The sequence below is a fragment of the Coptis chinensis genome, chromosome 3, assembly GCF_015680905.1.
Source record: "Coptis chinensis isolate HL-2020 chromosome 3, ASM1568090v1, whole genome shotgun sequence".
Classification (NCBI taxonomy): Eukaryota; Viridiplantae; Streptophyta; class Magnoliopsida; order Ranunculales; family Ranunculaceae; genus Coptis; species Coptis chinensis.
In genome coordinates, this window is record NC_141458.1 from 7,642,130 (window position 1) to 7,662,646 (window position 20,517).

At 35.9% G+C, this 20,517-nt stretch overlaps 4 protein-coding genes across 4 annotated transcripts; 2 read left to right on the forward strand and 2 right to left on the reverse strand.

Moving 5' to 3' along the window:
- Positions 1–1,316: 1,316 nt before the first annotated feature.
- Positions 1,317–4,123, reverse strand: LOC147507663 (uncharacterized). Its single transcript, XM_086600372.1, has 3 exons — positions 3,932–4,123; positions 2,062–2,293; positions 1,317–1,697 (listed from the first exon to the last, which is right to left on the reverse strand). The coding sequence occupies exons 1-3, from the start codon at positions 4,021–4,023 to the stop codon at positions 1,401–1,403; spliced, it is 621 nt and encodes a 206-aa protein (XP_086456498.1). The 5' UTR covers positions 4,024–4,123; the 3' UTR covers positions 1,317–1,400.
- Positions 4,124–5,568: 1,445 nt separating this feature from the next.
- Positions 5,569–10,282, forward strand: LOC147507664 (zinc finger CCCH domain-containing protein 32-like). The gene is made up of 3 exons (XM_086600371.1): positions 5,569–6,041; positions 6,463–6,573; positions 8,404–10,282. Exons 1-3 carry the CDS (start codon positions 5,970–5,972, stop codon positions 9,982–9,984), a joined length of 1,764 nt encoding a protein of 587 aa, XP_086456497.1. The 5' UTR covers positions 5,569–5,969; the 3' UTR covers positions 9,985–10,282.
- A 3,141-nt stretch (positions 10,283–13,423) lies between these two features.
- On the forward strand, positions 13,424–13,744 carry LOC147507665 (MAPK kinase substrate protein At1g80180-like). Its single transcript, XM_086596374.1, has one exon. The coding sequence runs from the start codon at positions 13,424–13,426 to the stop codon at positions 13,742–13,744; it is 321 nt and encodes a 106-aa protein (XP_086452500.1).
- A 2,978-nt stretch (positions 13,745–16,722) lies between these two features.
- On the reverse strand, positions 16,723–19,849 carry LOC147507666 (uncharacterized). Its single transcript, XM_086600373.1, has 3 exons — positions 19,412–19,849; positions 19,078–19,299; positions 16,723–18,893 (listed from the first exon to the last, which is right to left on the reverse strand). The coding sequence occupies exons 1-3, from the start codon at positions 19,773–19,775 to the stop codon at positions 16,765–16,767; spliced, it is 2,715 nt and encodes a 904-aa protein (XP_086456499.1). The 5' UTR covers positions 19,776–19,849; the 3' UTR covers positions 16,723–16,764.
- Between the last annotated feature and the right edge of the window lie 668 nt (positions 19,850–20,517).

The window sequence follows — 20,517 nt, forward strand, 5'->3', positions numbered from 1 at the left end:
GGTTGAACTAATGCTCCTGAAATTTTGGCTCCATAACGATCTAACCACATCGAACCGAAAGGAAGTAGCTCGATACCATCTTTGAGTACCGTATCCTACTATTTTTGCGTTGTGAGATATTTCCTGTTCATATTTTTGGAGCTGACTGAAGCTCACATTGTGCCATTGGTTCATGTGGAACAAGTGAAAACTTAACTGCCAATTCTGCTGTTTCCAGATCAATATATCGTACTTGTTAACACTATTGAAATGTGTTTAGCAGATCATTTTCTTCACTGTCTAAAAGGTTTTCCTCTAGTTGTAGTGTATGACAGACCTCCTAGTGTGCAGCTGTGCATCATAATTCTATTTTTTGCCATGGCTTCAATGTATTTTGTGTCACTCCATAGTCTTGTGCTCCCTGACAAATACCTAGATGTGGAAGGTGGGCATACACTTCATCATAAATAGAAGAAAACCAACTCCAGGAAAGACGCTGCTAGCACTTGATGAGACTGCTATCATGGGGCCATGCATGATAACAGCAAAAGAAACGGAACACAAAATGTGAAATAATTTCACATAGTTTTCTGTCTATAATTCTACGTAGTCTCAGTCTATCTTGAAATTTAAAACAATCGTTAATCTTTGAGATGTGGTATGGCGTGTTGGACCAAACATCTCTGCAGAATTATTCCATGATCCGTTATTCAAACTTTCATTGCCTAATTGATTTAGGGGCTTAGGGGTTAGGGTTGATTTTCTAAGGGTTTAGGGGTTAATGCTTAGGGTGTAGGATAATTGTTCAGGGTTATTGTTTACTGTAGGATGCTGCAGGAAAAGCATTGTGTTCAGAGTTTCAGAAAAAGCATCGGCGTTTGCAGAAAAAGTAGTCATTTCCTAGCTGTCTCTTATCCTTCATTGTTTTATAGATTCACTAGAAAAAAACACTAGATTAAGGATAACAGAGGATATTTATGCACAATCATCACTGCAGAAATTGCGGGGATATTTTCTGTGACAAGTGTACCCATGGTAGAATTGCTCTCATTGCAGAGGAAAATTCTCAGCAAGTGCGAGTTTGTGACAGATGCTTGGCAGAAGTGATTTAGTTCGTAGCTTTTTGGTAACTGATTTAGTGGTAGCTTTTTTTTGTTGGTAGTTGGCTTTTTTAGTTGGGACTAATAAAAGAGGTCAAAATTGTAAAAGTTAGTCTGAAATTTGAGACAGATGTCAAATTTCAGTTTTTATGGAGGAAAAACAAAAAAAAAGTTTGCTATTTCCTTTGGACTTAAGAAATTTGGGTCTGTGTATCTATACCCAATTTTCTGAACAAATAATTCCACAACACTTTTCGTCCAGTGAAGTTAAAGGAAACGGAAAAACTTGTAATCATCCTTTTACATTTGTCATAAACCCACTCATTTGAGCTTTGATTTCGAAGAGCTTTGTAGGGGTTTCGCCAAGGGTCGAGCCGGACTACTTTTAACAATTTTATTGACATCATACTTTATACAAGAGAAAGCACATACCAGTGCAATCAACATGGTAGGGTACACAAAAACAGCTTTTGCAGGATCTGTATTCACAGGTTTCCCAAGAAGCCCTTCCTTGACAAGGCCCCATATGACAAGAAGTGTCCCAAACATGCTCATCCTACCAGGTTTTAGTAGGCCCACAAGAGCTCCTGCCACCGAAAAATAGCTACCAGCAAGAACCTGGAAGAGAGACAAACAAAATAACACTAAGATCAAAAGAGAATCCTGACGATGCATATCTCATTAGTGTACTAAGGCAGCTTCATGCCATAACATAAATATTTGGATGTTACGTGAATTAAGAGTGGAGTCCCCGACGCGAAACTAACTTATGTAATTGAAGTTATCCAAGTGCATTGGGCAAAAAATGGTAAAAGAGCATCAAGTGCTTATACTGGATGAACTTGAGGTTAAACATATATGTGCTGAGCAGACGCCTAAGTGAAAACCAGTGAAGAGTGCCCTATTGTAACTTCAGTTCTATAATTGGAATTGATTACCAAATCTTGGAGCAAGTAAAGGAGACTAAATAAAAATGTCAAACCTCTAGGCGCTGGAGATCAGTTACTGGTGAGGCTTCCTTCACCTCTGTTAGGTTGTAGATATTTAATACGTTGTCCCATTTTGGGACAGTCCTATTTCTGATGAGTCCATTTGCCACAGCTCCAGGGTAGAGGAGGGCTTTCACCACACCAGAAGGGAAGATCTCACTTGCAATCAACTGAGAAGATGTAACTTCTATTGGTGTTGTACACATCCCAGATCTACAAGTGACCCTGCGAGATAGAGCCAAACACAATATTAGTCAGTAACATGTCTTTCAAAGAGTTATGTGACCCAAACAGCACAGCATACGCTTACTCTTGCTAGGTATTACTATCTTTCTTTAGTACTGAGAACTTGGGGGGTAGAAAATACTCGATTGAGTATGCATGAACACGAGAATATCTTCTTGTCCTACAAGCAAAAATACATCATCCACGAATAACAGCCGGCTCTCATTTACAATTTATTGTAGCATGGAAGATTTACAAGATGTTTAATTCTATTAATATAAACTTTTGCTCACTGGGGAAAGGATATAAATAATGAGGAACAATCTCAGGAAAAAAAAAAAAAAAAAAAAAAATCCTTACACCAACTAAACACTACTTGCTGAAAACACAGCTGCTTAGTGTCAAAGCAAAACTATCATTCCCAGATGATCTTTCTTTGCCCTAAGAAACACCATTGAAAGATCTAGAAAGAAAAGATGCTGATGCACAAGAGAACAGGGAAGGGCCAACCTAAAACCAGTATTCAATAAAAACTCATTAACCAATTACCACTTTGGGTTTATACTGAGAATCACAACATATATCCGCAGATTTGAGGGATTATGAGTATATTGAAGACAAACAACTTGGTGCATACACTATCAATGTCTGAAAGGATTCTTGAGGATCATTCATCTAAACACTGAGTTTCAAACTTGAAGGTGAATTTCATATTCTTAACTCTTGGTCAAAGGTTCCCACACATGCCTCCTCAAAATTTGGAAAAATATGGAAAGAGATTAATTTGACAAGTAACAGAACGAGACGAAGGAGGAGAGACATTAGCTCAAATTTTATGTATGATTCCGAACTTTGAAGAATTAGCTAGAAAGAAGAAACCCTTTGGAACATTCCCGTCGGAGTGCATCAAGAACGAAAAAACACAAACTTGCCAATTATGAACTGACCAATTTAATGCTATGGTTCCTTTCTTTTATTACGTATTCACTAGAACATTATTGATGCAACATCGTTTCACGCGAAGGGAAATATAAATGTTAATAAATTCTGAGTTCCTCGAATCAAGTAAACAGTAAATTTAGCATCCATAGATTCAGTCTGTCCGCATTGGCATGCGTGGTTCAACGCCAATTTGTTGAATTTAATGGTAAAAAGTGCAAAATAAACTAAAATCTAGTCATGGTGACCTTAAACTCATACTAAAAGAGAAAATGCATGGCATGTTAATATCTTTCAACACCTCAATATCACTAAACAAGAAAAAAAAAACAACATACTACTCCAAAGCCCAAAGCATCATATATTGTCACACTTCACTATTATCAATAACACGCACAAAGATATTGAACTACATGAAACAAAATAGACCCAAGTCATAGATATTTAGAAGAACACCAAAGCTACATATAAAGCTTCTTTAATAACTTAAACCATAAAGATGTAAACATTTTATAACAGATATAATAATATGGTAAAAGTCAAGCCATTACTTGAAACTTAAAGAACAAAAAGTTTCCAAAGTAAGGATTTTTAGATTCATATACGTAGAGAAATAGCCATGTCTTAGAATATGTATAGGATGATTTTAAGATATAAAAGTAGACAAGTTTGGTTAAAAAAAAAAGATTGAGGAAGAACCTGAAAAGAGGGACTTGGAAAATAATGAGTAAGAAAAAGACACGAGAAGCGATTGATGTGATGTTGTTGGTCCACTTCCTTGATGAAGCCATTGCAGAAACAGAAATAGATTTCTGAAAGAGGAGAGAGAGGGAGAAATAGTTCGTTATTATGTTATCGGGGCGAACGAAACAAAAGGGGTTGAAGGGATTTTTATATGGGCTTGGGTTTTGGTGGAGAATTGCTTAACGATTCGGTAATTGGGCCCTTGTGATATAATATGGGCCTTCTACTAAAATCTTCATCCCTATCCCTTGGGTATTCGTTACTGCCGACTCCATATTGTGTTGGGCAGACTCCAAAAATAAGAACAATTATTACAAATGCGCCATTGGCTCTAAAAGTTGTTTTGTGTTAGGCACCTCCAAAATCAACGTGAATTTCACTTGTTGCAACTTTTTCAGCCCTACTTTTCTCTTTTCTTCTCTTCCACTATCATAAACTTTAAACCATAAAGAAAACTATATCCTAACATTAACACTAAACACTAGTGTCATTGGCCCCAAAAGTTGTTTTGTGTTGGGCACCTCCCAAATCAACGTGAATTTCACTTGTTGCAACTTTTTCAGCCCTTCTCTTCTCTTCTATTATCTTCTCTTCCACCATCCTAAATTTTAAACCATAAAGAAAACTATATCCTAACACTAGCACTAAACGCTAGGGCTGAATATGTATGTGTACAGAGCTGAACTTGGAAAAAAAACATAAAATTTTGTTTTTTGGCCTCTTTACCGGTGTGTCCATGTCGTTTGGGACTTAGTCCAAACGATGTGGCCATATCATTGGGGACTTACTTCAAACGGTGTTACCACAAACATAAGTTTTTTCTTTAAGTCCAAATCCCAAACAACATGGACACATCGTTTTGGACTCAGTCCAGACGGTATGACCATACCATTTGGTATCGCACAACGAACGACCTAGCCGGATCATTTAAGCCTAGAGTGTTATTGAGTTTTGAGTTTTTGATCGAGTAGCAGAAAAATTGAAATCGAGGGGTTTATTGGAGATGAAAGGTGGTTTCCGGTTTCTCGCATATTTTGGTTGGGGGGTGTATTGTTGCAGATTGTGCCCAACACAATGGGCAGACTCCGAGTTGGGTCGGGATTTGCCCAACACAAATTGGGGTTTAACAATAACAGGACTCTATCTCTTGGAGTATTATTTTATTTTATTTATTTATTTTTTTTCGGGGGGGAGGGAGGGAGGGTGTTCAATTCGGCAAGGCCACACTTTGGAAGTGATTTCGGAGAATTTTGTTTAAGAAAAAAAATATTAGTGATAAAAAGTGTATATAAACATCACAAAATATGTTATAAGCATGATAAATGTTGGTTATATTGTTAGTGAAGTTAATTCACGAGTAAATTCCGCACACTCTTAATTCGTGTAACTTGGGAGACTTTTTCAAAAAATAAGGGATTTACTATGTTCTTATGTGTGTGTTAAGTTTCAACATTGTTTTTGCCTATAAGCAATTAAGAGTGGGTGTTTGAGTGTTTTTGTTGTCATTGCCTCGATCAATTGTTAACTAAAATTCCGATGGAAAGACTCTCTAAATGTCTTACAAGTAGAGTTGTATTGATCTCAAACGAAATATCTTCAAGTTTTTAAAGTATGTAGTAACTTGGAATATATGGGTCAATAATGCAAATGAAAGCCAAGAAATAGACAGCGGAAGATGTTTTTTGTGTGATTTCTTTCGAGCCTATCAATTATCAAATGTTATACATGATTTTTCCAGAAGCAACTTTTAGCCTTTAGGGAGTCATCTGTAATTCAATAAGAAAAATGGATGTAACGTTCAATCAACTTTCAATTTTCAAGTTACTCCATTGTTAATTTTCTGATAAACCCCTGGACCTATAAAACCCAGACACCAACATCCTTTTTCACCTCATCTTTCTTTTCCCCCCTTCTCTCTCTCCGCCATGTTTTCTGCAAATTATTCCACCTCCATAACTTTCTCTCTCATTTAATCTCTCAAAAAAAAAAAAAAATGGACGACGAATTAACAAAACGAAACACTGATTGCGTTTATTTCCTTGCTTCCCCTCTTACTTGCAAAAAGGTATAAATAAAATTTTTTCCTAATAAATTCATCACATTTTGATTTAATTCTATACCCATTTGTTTTTGTTATCTGTTTTTAATGCATGTGTTTGTTAGTTTACTTCTTTAATTGTAACGATCTTTTGTTATTAGGGAATGTTGAGCAATTTGTTATGTATTGAGCTTTTATCGAAATTGATTATTAATTTGTGATCTGACCAAGTGATGCAATATTATGGATTTGTGGTCGAAGTGTCAGAAATAAAATGCACGTTCTTGTTGCATTAGTAGAAATGTACGTTTCATTCTGTGTTATTTGCTTGTGGTTTGTGTAGTAGACTTAATGCTTGATGAAAGTAGACTTTTTTTTTGTTGCATGTTAAACTTATTGGTTGGGATGCTGATCTTTGAGTGTCTGATGAATACATTTTTTTTTTCAGGGGGCGGAGTGTGAGTATAGGCACAGTGAAATAGCAAGGCTCAATCCAAGGGATTGCTGGTATTGGTTGGCTGGAAACTGCCTCAATCCGACATGTGCTTTTCGACATCCAGTGAGCCTTCTTTCAACCCAAACTATCTATGCTACCTTATTTAAGATGTTGATTTGCAAGATTTGGATAATGGTTGATGTAGTTGTATTTTTAACTTTAGACCATAAGAGGATACTGATGGTTTATTGGATATAAACGGCTTTGCGGTTCTTTCCATTTTTTTTTTTTTTTTTTTTTGTACTTGTAGGTTACCTTGACCTATCTGGTTATTATCGTGAATGAAATTTAGTAATTAACCTTTTGCTTAACAAGAATATTTGTTTACACTGTAGCTTCATTATTGTTTTAGGTTTTGTTCCTGCACTTGAAGGTAAATTTTATCTGAATAGTTAGTTGGTTACAGACAGTCAGTTGTGTTTCTAAAGTAAGGTAGGCCTGGGCTTTCCTTTTTAGCTGGTTTGTTGTAAGTCATCTCGACTTGGGAGGTTGGGGCCAAGGTCTTGGGTTCGATTCCCACCTTCCCCAAGGAAAATGGAATTAAAGGGATTCGGGACTGTAAAAAGCAATAAAAAAATCTAGTTAATGAATCTACCTTTTACAAACGGACAAAAATTATAAACTATTCAGTCTTTTAAATAATCTAATATTTTTTTACGGTCATCCTTTGTATTATGTTGAGAATGACTCATGAACGAAGTAGTGCATTTATTTATGTTAACACATGCATCGCACAAAGTTCTTCTTGGAAATCCTTATAGAAAACGATTTTCAAGATTTTATATGTGCGTAAAGCAAATTACAACCTCTCTGCTTGAGTCTTCTTTTCATGTTGAACGAAGAAGTGCACCAATGTTAGAGGCTCAAATCACATTCATTCTTTTTTCTGGACACCAATTAAAAAAAGGGCATACTGTGATAAACTGCGTGAACAGAGTGAGAAGAAGCTTATTGCACCCCCTATTTTATGGGCAATTAGTCAAAATTACCTTTTACTATACCTGAATACTTTGTCTTTATTCTTGGACATCCTTTTCGGTCTGAAAAGTCATATTATGGTAAACAAGTATGGTAAAGCTCTTCTCTGTTTGTTGCTCTACTCTATACCAACCTTGTTCTCATGTATAATGCCAGCCTGTTCATATCTTCTTCTTTTCCCAAAATTTAGAGCATTATGCCAATATCCTTGGCTTGGACCCTAGTTGACATTTAGAGATTATTATTTGTAATGCTGTTATCTTGAACTTCGGAGAAAATGGTCCTATATCTTTTATTCCTTCACAAAACATTATAATTTTGAGTTTTTCTTGCAAATATTTATATGTATGTCAGTATGTGTCTATGACCTCCCATTTATTCAGCTTGTTTTGGTGGTCTTAAATGTTGAGCATGCAAGAACAATGTCTTGTAGTAGCAAAGAGTCACGAGTTTGTTAAAATTGACTTGTGATGTGCACTACAATAATCAGAAGTGATTATGTCCAGAAATTTATTAATGTCCTAATAGAAATTATGTCAAGTTAAGATGGTTTGGGCATGAAAAATGAAAATGATGTACTATACTTGTGACGGATTCTTTTGTTTAACTTGGAGGCTCATAGGAGTCCAAAAAGAAGAAAGAAGAAGATTGACATTGACAGATTCACCCAGATTGTGTTAGCATGAATGCCTTGATAGGAAAAGTTGCTATTGATTGAATGAGGAAATTATACTATAAAGTGAAAACAGAATTTCATATATGATTCTAACATTTTGGAGAAAGCATAAACTATGTTGATTATGTTTGATTCATTGTTTAAAAGTATCTTATAGTTGTTGGCTTCTTTATATTAAATCGATTTTATTTTGTGGATCTATGTTTAAGACTTTGAGTTATACCTACTTATATTTGCAGCCATTAGAAGGGCGCTCTGAAACTACTTTGGAGCCTGAGTCTTTGCCAGCGCAGGCATCTGCACCTGTGATCAAGAGCAACGTACCTTGTTACTTTTATTTCAGTAGCTTTTGCAATAAGGGTGAAAATTGCTCTTTTCTGCATGGTTCTAATATTAACTCTGGCCAGTCCTCAAAGTCAGCTTCATTAGTTGCCAATGTCCATCCCTTGGAAAATAAGGTAGTCACAAGTATTAATGGAGTGACAGCGGCAATAGAACTACCTCATGATGAATCACAATTGCTAACAAAAGTCGTAGAATGTATACAGTCCCACTCAAAAGTTGAATGCCAGCCTTCAGTGTATAACAATGGTCTGCACAAAAGTCCCTCACCTCGAACTGCAGTGCCTGGATGTGATGATTTAACATTGAAGTCAGAGTTCCTGCTTCCTGCAGAGGGCATCCAATCCCCTGTACCAGCGAACCAGTCCCCACTATGTGCAGAACATAATTCGGATGGTCAATTTGATGACCACATAGACCCAGAGGAGCGGTGGGAATCTTCTCCCGGTTTTGATGTACTTGTGGATGATGGGTCTGAGAATTTGGGCTATGAGGATGACCCAGAATATTTACTCGCGCAGAAAAGGGAGTCTAGGGTGCTTCATGAGCAGTTGCTCCAGTATGATTATGAAGATTCAGTTGGTTATGATCCTCTTGAATTCGGAGATTCAGGAATTTTATATGAACATGAGATGTATGAATCATATGATCCTCTGGAGAATGACAATATTGCAGATCAAGTGCAAAGAGTTCCAAAGCGTTCAAGAGAGATGATGCTTGATCCTATGGGGCTCCCAAACAGGCAAAACTTTCCTAGGGAAGTTGATCTCAGTGTCAGGAATGGTGTAGATCTTCGGAACCAGCTGAGAAAGCGTAGGAGGACTATGAGTCGTCCAAAGAGGGGTAGCTTGTCCCATCTCAAGGAAGCTGGCCAAGAAAGACCTGGAAGGCGGCACAAGCGGCAAACAGTCCATGGGAGATTGACATCAGAAGTGGCAAGCAATAGGATCGGGGGTTGCAATGAAAGTGATCACAGGTCATATGGTAGCCACCATCGAGGATTGTCAAGGCAGACAGAGTCTAGGTATAGCAAAACCAGGCAGCAAGAAAGGGAAAGACGAAGGCAATCTAGACCACAGCCCAGATTTTCTGAGAATTCAAGGGGTGGTACTGCTTCCCAAAATGCTCGATCCCCAAAGGAGTCTATTACAACATTTACAGGACCTAAGACTCTTGCTGAGATCAAAGAAGAGAAAAGAAAAACCAGCGAAATTAGAGTAAGTAATGGAAGCACAACTAATAATGGCAGAACTGCATCACAGAACTTTGAGGGTCCCAAACCTCTTCGTGAAATCCTGAAGGACAAAAGAAGACTTGGTTCAATGAGTGATGACACCACTAGCAGCAGGTCTAGGCACGATCAATATGAGCCTGAGATGAATCATATTAATTTTGATGTAGATAATGATGACCTTTTAGATTCAGAATATGAGGATGACGATGGGCTCCAGAAGAAGCTTTCCAGCATAATGAGCTGAATATCCTACAATGTTTTCTATACGAGAGCCTCTTATCTTCTATTGATAGTATTTTGCTAACCTAGAGCAGGCATCAGTTAGTAGCTCCTGCACGTTATTGCGTTTCGATAGTTTGTCTCTTTGCTGTTGTGATTTATGTCTCCCTATCCTGTACAAAGCTGCTGAGTTCTAGATTCTTCATACTATGTTATGCTTTTCATGTATCTGTGGGCGCTGCCCGTTGCTGGTGGTGGTGACCCCTGTTGGGTGAATTTGCTTCATTGGAAGGTTTTTAAAATTCATCTTTTCGTTTTCAGCTTATGCAGATTGCATTTTGGTTCTACTTTCACTGCAAAAGTGTTTTGTCAACAAAAACTTTTGGGTTGTACCAAATGTTCGGAGCTGTTCTACCCGAAAATATTTGACATTTGTGGATTATTTTGTTTCATTTTACTTGTTTACGGATAATTTTGAACTATTGGTTCTCTTAGTAATCCACACACCCCAGTATTACTATGGTGCCAGACTGCCAGTAGTCAGGTTTTGGGCCTCAGTGTTGTTTGTTCTCGTTGTTTATATACAAAAAATTACTTTTTCTAACAGCTACTCGTAGTAATGAATAGCAGCCCTTAAAGTGTGTCAGCAGGTTCAAACAAGGACCAAAATATCGAATTTGGTTAATATCTCAATGTACCAAAAAATTGAGATATATCGGAATTTTTTTTTTTGTTGACCAGTTAAAATTTTGTTTTGTATATGGTGTATTGGAAATAATGTTGACTATATCAAAAATATTATATCGAAAATATATCAGTCAAAATCAATAATTTGGTCAAAGTCAATAATATCGGTCAAAATCAACAATTTATATCGGATATATTGTATATATTGGTTGATATATATCATTATATCGGAAATTATAAAATATATCGGTAAAAAATATATTCAATATTCAGTTGAGATATATCAGATATTTCCATCTCGATGTACCAAAAAACGAAATATATTAGCGATATCTTAGATATCTCGGCGATATTTTGGGCCTTGGGTTCAAAGACCTTTATTCATATTGTCGGGCAATTAAAGATGTACAAAATGCTTGATCCAAAGGCGTATCTTGAGGCAAAATTGTGTTTTGGGCTGATTTGGATACAGTCGACTGATGTGGTACACACTACACAGCAACAGAGGTGCGCTCACTGCCTGAAGCTCGCGGCTCGTTGAAACTAGTGTTGATTCTTCGATGACGGTCACTGAAGCCGGCTCTAAACCAAGTCAGAACAAAATTAGTTAGAAGTGAAACATCTGTTGCGTGTGCAAGTATTTGAAAATCAACAAAACTACCCACTCTCATAAAATACATACCATGCTTACCTATCTATTGACTGCTATATATTATGTTAATGCTCCTTTTTGGACTAAGTTCCGTCGCAAGCATCAGCAGACATTATTCGTATAGATGGGAGACAAGTTTCACACTAATATTGGGGAACGGCTTAATTGACATTTCTTATAATGTGGTTCAAACCCGCGTGACGGTGAATCAAATACTGGATAGACAATTGCTCCAATCGCATGGCGTTCCCTTTGATTCGATTTTAATACCACAAATGAATGCTACGGTACGTAGAGCTATATGATTAATCCAAATAACTGATAGCTCAGTTTATCTGCTAAAAAGCAAGTGAACGACTAAGATCGATTCCAAATTCTCTGTGGAACACATGTTCAGTTACTTCAGCAGTTTACAAGTTCAACTGTTAGTATGCATGAAAAATATTCTAATATAAAGAAAAGTTTGGTTTGTGTTTGTGCAAAAGTTTGTTGAGAGAATTGACATAATAGGGGCATCTAATCGAGCTTTCAACTGGTTAGAGTTGATAGACCTCTATTAAATGTTCGAAGTGAAGCCTTTTCCATATTTTGTTAGAGAAAGAAATCAGTCTAAGAACATGTATTGAAGCCATGAAGGTGATCACAAGATGTATTTCATACACCTACAACTTTTTTTGTATTGTACCTCGCTACCTTGAACTTACTTTAGGTTCACCTGAAGGTCCTCATGAGATCATGTTGTAAAAGGAATCTCCCTACATTCTGTAACATTCTTCTCTTATTCTTACAAAATATAACTTACTTGTGTGCAAAAAAACATACCTTGAACAGCGGATACCACACTTTTTATTCTAGGTGATCACAAATTCACAATACGTATTTCATATTTTCATACACTTGCAAATTTTCCGTTTAACCATTTCAGATTGTGAACGCACAATTTACTTGATACACCTAAAGGTGGTATGATTGTATTGACATTTGAAAGATTATTTACTTTGTTTGATTCTCGATCGATCTGAAGCACTAGATGATCTTGAGATACACATGATGATATAATTCTTATGCTTTGACTTTCTCCTAGCACATTATTAATGCGAATTATGTGTGTTAACAGTATTTACTAATAAATTAATTAAGCTCATGGACAACATTGCAATCAAAGTACTCCGTTCAGCAATAGAGATATTAATTTTAAACGAGAATTATTGTTGGTCACGAATAACTGCGAGAGGGTGGGACATTTCGTGACACACTATTTTGCCAAACTGATAAAGAATATTATGGTCTGTTTATGCTAATAACAAGAATCAAGGGGAAATAGCTGGAATACATTAAATGTGTATGGCTCTCTATTCTGTCCAGGGATATAATCATAAAATCCTCAGTGCATGAACTATCAAATCTAGCCAATTGGTTGATTCCGATGGATGGAGCCTATAGATTGGGAATTTGATGTAACGGGGAGTGCAAATTAAAAAGAGTGTACGCAATAGACAATGCATTTCTTGAGTTGCATAAATGCTACCTCACTGAAAACGCACACTGCTTATGGTTTAAGATCCAAAAATGTGCTTCAAAGTTAAAATTTATGAAAAAAAAAGTGCATCCCATCGAGCAAGCTAGATGATAAGCATGCAACTTACATATCCTAGTAAAAATTCCCCAAGCATTCCTTTCTCATGAAGATAAAATTCATATCTAAGTCCAAAATCTTAATCACAATAAAAAGATATGTAGAATATAAACTTGTAAAAATGGGTTCATCCTGGGGTGAGTCAAAAGTTGGAAAAAATTATTTAGATTACAAGTGAGAGACATAGAGATATGACCAATATATTATATGTTTCGCATTAAAAAAACATTTTGGATGAGAAACGCAGGCTTTTAATTCTTCATGATTGGTACAGTTTTCTAGGAAGATGCTATCCATTGACCATTCTCCTTATTACTACTCATTTGTCATTTTTCAATCTTCTCTCCATATATAGGTAGCAGCCTTCAAGAAACATGTGGACTTTAGTACTTCAAACCATTCAACAAATCTTACAGATCAAAAGAGAGAACTTGGTCGAAAGAGTGATAAAGAGAAGAACAACAACAAAAACAAGAGAAGGATAGGTACATGGCTGGTTTGCAAAGATCTACAAGTTCCTATAGAAGACAAGGTTCATCTGGATTGGTATGGGAAAATAGGTTCTCAGGAGACTTGGGTCAAATGAAGATAGAAGAGATTGAATTCAAAGAGATGAGAAGTTGCCAAAGTGTTGGATCAATTGGGTTGATCGAGCGTAGTCGATCTACTGGTGGACATGGTTTCCGGACAAACAAGGTTTCACCAGACATGGATCCACCATCTCCTAAGGTTATGAGTTGTGGCTTGTGGAAACTTTTTGGCAAACGTACTAAATCACATAGACCAAGAAATGGTAAATACAAGTCTTGAGTTTGTCATCTCATATATAGTTGAATCGATTTCCATGATATTAGTTACAATATGTGTAGGAATTGAAGCACTTTGTGTTATTGGTATTTATATAAAGGTTTCTTTATCTCCTCTCTTGGCAAGCCGGATTATTGTAAATTGATGTGATTTGTCGTCTATCTTGAGAAAACTTAATTGTTGCAGTATAAAGGATGCAGAAATGATATGTATATTTCCTATGATGGTCTTTAGGTTTTTGTGATGCGCTAATTTTGATATTTGCTGCACCAGCATCTCTTCTTGTATCAATTCAGGTGGTGTTCCTGAATCCTGAGTCCTTAATCCTGATAGCCATTTTTAGGTCATAAGAATCGCATTTAAATTTGTTTTGTTTTGTGTGTGTGTGTGTTTTTTTTTTCTTTAGTGCATAATTCCCAAATACTAGTCTCAATATTATCGTTGTCCTTGCGGTTGACGCCCATCATCATCATCATCGTCACATTTCTATGTTGCCAAATGCCAAATTGCAGACTCAGCCAAGGGCCATGAGTTACTGTATATTATATCGTCGCAATTTGATTGGCGCCTACCACTTGATAGACTTAATTTGTATGAAAATGTCAAACCTAAATTGGCAACTTTGACCACACCTCAAGCTTCAATGACAATGATGATGATGATGATGATGATGAATTTTATTGACGATGTTTAACTATTTCCACAATCAAAGCGCTGAAGTTCCGTAATTTAGGATAATGTAATGATAAAGTATAACGGTTTATCTTATATATCAAGCACATTATTATCCATCACGTCAAGTTAAATACTGATCAGTTCTATCAAACATTAGTGTTTTGAATTGATATCATTGAACTTTTCAGCGTGTTTAATTTGTGGGAAGCTTTCCCACTCTAATAGCTATTTTCCGATTAAACTCGAGAGTTATGTGGGAACTTATTTTCACTACTATACAGGGGTAATTCTGTACGTAGGAAAGTTTTTTTAGCTGGTGAGATTAGCGAAGTGCCTAAGAAGTTCCCAAGTTAGAACCAGTTTCAGTTAAAATCGATTAACCAAGAGAGGATCCTAAAATTAAAGTTTTTTTCCAAGATTTTATATGTAAAACTTACAGAAGTTCAAGAAATTGCAGTAAGTAGAAACGTAGAAGCTTTACGTGCAAAGTCTAGGGAGAAGAATGAAATGATGCATGTTGTCAAAGAAATGGCGCATTCGGTAGAAAATTTCTAAGGAAATTACTTGCCCATATATATATATTTTTTATTGTGGGACTATTAATTTTTGAAGGACTCCAAGATTGATCAGTCCAGTCGATTTAAAAACAAAATACGAAAACAGAAAATCTAATGACATGATGAGTTCTTCATGAGAAAATCCTCTCTGAATCTCAGTCACAAGTCACAACAGTGAAAAAATAAGCATATTATGCGAGGATCCATTTTCTTTTTCCTTTTTTTTTTAATTGAATTGGATACCAAAAGGAAAATTGAATTGAAATCGTAAGATTGGGAATGTCGCAATGTGCTACATTTATGACTAATATCTTTGAAGATTCCGTATTAACTACTGTTTTATTAGGATTCTTTATATTAGCACACAAGATTGTTAGTTCTAATGATTTGTTAGTTTTGTGAAGAAAGATGCACGGGGAATTACATTTGTTCAAGACATTTTAAATATAACAAATAGAAAGAGGGAAGAACAAGGAAAAAAGAGTGGACATGGCTAGTTTGCAAAGATCTACTAGTACATACAGAAGGCATGGTTCATCTGGATTAGTATGGGAACGTAGCTACTTAAGCGGCAACTTTAATCAAGGTATTGAATCCAGAGATATGAGAACTTGCCGTAGTGTTGGATCAGTAAGGATGATGGAGATGAAAACGGAGGTGGAGATGGAGCATGGTGATGATTTGAACGTTGGTTGTGGTTTTAAGGCAAAGATTGTGTTGCCGGCCACAGACCCAACTTCTTCTATTAAGGTGTTCAGCTGTGGCTTGTGGAAGCTCTTCAGCGAAAGTGTTAACTCCAAGGGACCAAAAAATGGTAAACACAAGTACTAATATTCTTACATATATGTGTGTTTTGAATCTGTTAGACGATTACCAGTTTACCACCAATCCACCAATAAATGTTTTCCATATATTGATTCAAGATTGCTATTGATCCCTGTCCACATATCCAGACAAATAATAATCTCTATTTTCATTGAAATACACTGGATAGGATCCTGTATTTGAATTTAAATACACTGGGTAGGTGTGTGATATTATCCACGTTCTAAAATTAGCCCACTTTCTCACCAAAGGTCCTTATAACTTTGAATAGCTGAAATTTGGAATTTAAACAAAAATTCTTAGGTAGAGTATCTGATTTACACTAATATCCAATTTAAGCAAGCACGATTAATTCGACTGGAATAATGGAATTTAAGGGTGGTCTTCTCCACACTTCATTTTGAAGTTTCTTCCAACTCAATATTTTTGGAAAATCTAAACATACTACCGTCATCGTGTTATACGGTTATACCAAACTACCAGCGTATGTTCTGTGTTTTCTCAAGTCTCAACTTTCAACCCAAGTAAAAAATATGCTCTGGGGGCCCAAAATCTCATCCGGTCAGGATTGGCTTCTACTAATTTTCAATCTTAGGCCCAACTCAGATCTCTCAGGTACAGATAAGCCCATCAACGTTTCAAGAACGTTCAAATGCACTAAGGGCTGTTCAGTGTTCAGTGTTCTGTATCTACTACAGAGATTTTAGGAGCTTGACCTTCAAAAACAGAGCATGGAATTGAAGACTTAACTATGGATCTGTTTGATTTATTTGGGCTGATTTATTTTACTTTTCATTTTGCTTCTGATGATGATTATATCCTCATAGTCTAAACCTCCATTAGTTTCAGACTTTCAGTGTCCATTTATATTCTTATAAACTCAAAAAAAAAAAACTAAGTGGTAGGCCTTAGCTAGTTCCAAACTAGATAAATAACTGCTTCAACTTAAAATATCAGTTGTAATTGTTATGTACAAGGATTGGATATCTCATAAATTGCTTCTGAACAACATGGAAACATGAAGCTCAAACATGCATCAACAAACTCGAACCACATCTGTCGCCAATGGGGATTGATGTACAGAACAATTACAAGTCCCAGCAAACTCATGACATAAGAAGCTGCATAACTTGCAAAGAAACTGATAAGATCCATGCCAAAGTTCTCGTTTGACCCGACTGTGACTGACACCGTATTTGTAGTGGTATGGCACTGTTTTAGCAATGGCGGTCCACATAGGAAAGGGTTTCCCTCGTAACTAGTTTCACCAAACGTGCTGAATTGTGCTTTCATTTCTGGGATCCGACCAGATAAGTTGTTGTAAGCCACGGAGAAAACTGCCAAAGTGTTTATACCAATAAGCTCTGATGGAATCTCTCCACTAACCCTGTTGTGAGAGAGATCCATACTTTCAACTTGTTTCAAATTTGACAACGTCTTCGGTATTGACCCAGTTAACTTGTTATGTGACAAGTTCAATGCGCGAATGGCAGTTAGACCTCCTATCTCATATGGGATCTTACCTGTGAAGCTGTTGCTTGACAAATCTATTCCAGCCATAAAATTAAGAATGTCACCCTTGTAGGAACTAGACCTACTTTTTGTCATAAACTCGACTTCTTCTTGTTCTGCATATTGCCTATAATAAACAGCTCCACTGGCAGGATTTCCGAAAAGATCTCTGTGCACATAAGTGCTCCCCGAAATTTTAAACCATATATGATCCTCGAAAGGACGCTCAATAGCCCCGTTCTTTCCAAATGTGATGTGACCAATGCAGGGAGGTATTGATCCCGATAATTTGTTATATGAAAGATCCAGTATCCCTATCTTGTTCAACTGGCAGAGCTCATGTGCAATTGAACCACTCAGATGATTTCCTTTCAAAAGAAGAACTCTCAAATTCGATAGCAAACCAAACCAATTGGGAATACTGCCAGATAAGCCGTTATGTCTAAGGTCTAATGTCGTTATGTTTGCGCTTCTGAGCAAAGCCTTTTGCATTGACCCTGTTAGTTTATTCCTTTGCAAATGCATGTATTTTAACGAAGTTAAGTTCAGACAAGAAGGTATGGAGCCTGAAAGCTGATTTTTTGAGAGGTCTAGAAATTCTAAAGAGGCTAAGTTGCAAACCTCCAGGGGAATGGGGCCGTCCAAAAAGTTGTCTTGTAGGACAAGTAATCTCAACCGCGTTAAGTTACCTATCCATTTAGGAATGGTACCTAATATATGGTTTTTGCTCACATCGAATATAATTGGACTGAAAAACTTAGAAGCAATTGGAAGATATCCTGTGAAATTATTGTTACTGAATCGTAAAGTTTCTAACGAAGTTGAATTAAAAAGTGTTGGAGAAATTTGACCATCTAGTCTGTTGTTTGAAAATATCAAAACTTGTAATCTTGTGCAACCTATGGCCAAGTTATCTGGTATCTCTCCTAAGAACCTATTGCTTGACAAATCTAACAGTTGCAACTCTTTTATGTTACCAAGTGAGGGAGGAATTCTACCTTCTAAATTATTTTTGGACAAATTCAAATGAACTAAATTTGATAAAGCATCACCAATATTTCCTTGCAGATGCCCTTGGATTTGATTGTTGGATATGTCAATCCACCTCAAGTTGATGGGAGGATGAAGCTGGAAATAAATTCGACCATAGATAGAGTTATTTCTTAGATTTAAAAATAGCAACCTCGTATTATTTTCGACCAAAAAGGTGGGAAAGTTTCCTTGTAAATTGTTATGTGAGAGGTCGACAAAGCCTAACTCGCATTGGTTGTGGAGAAATCTGAGAATGTCGGTGATGGACATGTTAAGGTTGCAGTTTGATAAGCTAAGATACCTTAATTGAAACTTATGAGGAGAGGAGGAGGAAACAGAGAAGGTACTCTTAAAAGGGTTTTCACTAAGTGAAATGTACTGGAGTGATGTTAGATTAGGAAATAAGGATGGAGGAATGTTTCCACTGAGTTTATTATAGGAGAAATCTATCATATTAAGTAGTGTCATATTGTTGAGACATGGAGGAAGAATCCCATTAAACTTGTTCATCTTAAGATCTAGTTTCTGGAGCTTCTTCAGCTTGCAAAACCCTGTTAATAAGATGTATTTTGGATAATGTTAGCTGCAAGCAACATATAGCACTATTAAACAGCATAAAATATTTCGTCTAAGTATTGTTATATATATGAACTATGTTTTACACTACCATAGGCAAGTTTAACCAAAAGAATAAACACACGGATCAATTATGTTAACCAAGGACTAGAGACTTACTTGAGATGGAGTCTGAGAGATCATTGCCACTTAATGATAAAGCCTCTAGAGAACTCAAAGATAATATAAACGGAGGAACTCTCCCTGATAAGAAATTGTAACTCAAATCTAATATCTTCAATTTGCTCAGATGAGCTGTCAAATGTGTGATGCTGTTGCTGAAGTTGTTTTTACTTAAATTTAAGACCTGCAACCTTTTTAATTTGCATAATCTCTCAAGACCTGCAATTAGAATGACCAATAAGAAGACTAATGAAAATCAAATTAAAGTACGTGCGAATTCCACGTCTTTCAGTAAAAAGTAAATCAAGTTAGTGTTGTCTGGATAAACTACCTTGGTTTTTATGGCAGCCAGAAATAAAATTCTGTGATAAGTCAAGATGTTGCAGTTGTTCAAAGGGAAGAAACAAGGATGCATTCAGAAACTTGTTGGCATCATCACTATAAGAATATGCACCATTAAGAGAGAGTTGGATAACTTGACGTGTGCTGTTATTACACTTGACTCGTTCCCAATCACAACAATCACTTCCTTCATCATTAACCCAAGTGAGAAAAGGGTCATCAATATAAGGCCTTGCAATTGAAGCTTTCAGTTTCAATAGACCAATTCTTTCTTCTTCCAAACAACCCAAGCATCCATTGTACTGATATGAAATAAACATAACACAAATGCACAAAGTCCATGACCATTCCATGGTGAATGAGTTGTGCAGTGAATTTTAGTTTTTAAGCTTCAACCAATACACTATGGATGAACATATTTATACATCAACATAAATTCATTAGGCAATATTTGGGACCTAATTAAGATAGGGTTTTCAAAAAGACAACACTTATTTTACCACGGGCTACCCACACCCACACCCAAAACAAAACCAAACGGATCCTAAGACCAAATGGACACCATTTGAAAATTGAATAGGCACTACTTAAGATTTTTATTTTTTTATAAAAAAAAAAATGTTTAATTTTGATTAGTTTGGTTTTATTTTACGTTCTATTAAATCAACCTTTTCAATGTTGAGAAAATTCAAAATTTTAATCATCTTCTATAAAATTGAACGAATAAGTATATTCAAATGTGCGATTGAATAATTTAATTAAAAGTTTTGTTTTGATTTCAACTATAATAATGTGGAGAAAAGATTATGGGCTTGATTCGTAAATTATTATGAGACTTATTTGTTTTCATGTTGTGGTTTCTCTAAATTTTGATAAATTTTATAATTCAATCAATTTAAAAATAAAATAAATCAATGAGTATCTTCAATTAGTGATAAATTTTATAAATATATATTTCTTGTTTGATTTTGAATATTAGAAAATTTCGTAAAAGAAAAATTGTGTTTTGATTATTAATAAATTATTTAAAAATACTATTATTTTTAGTCCTAATTCTAGGATTTGTTTGTTTTATGGTTGTGTGGTGCCCTTGGT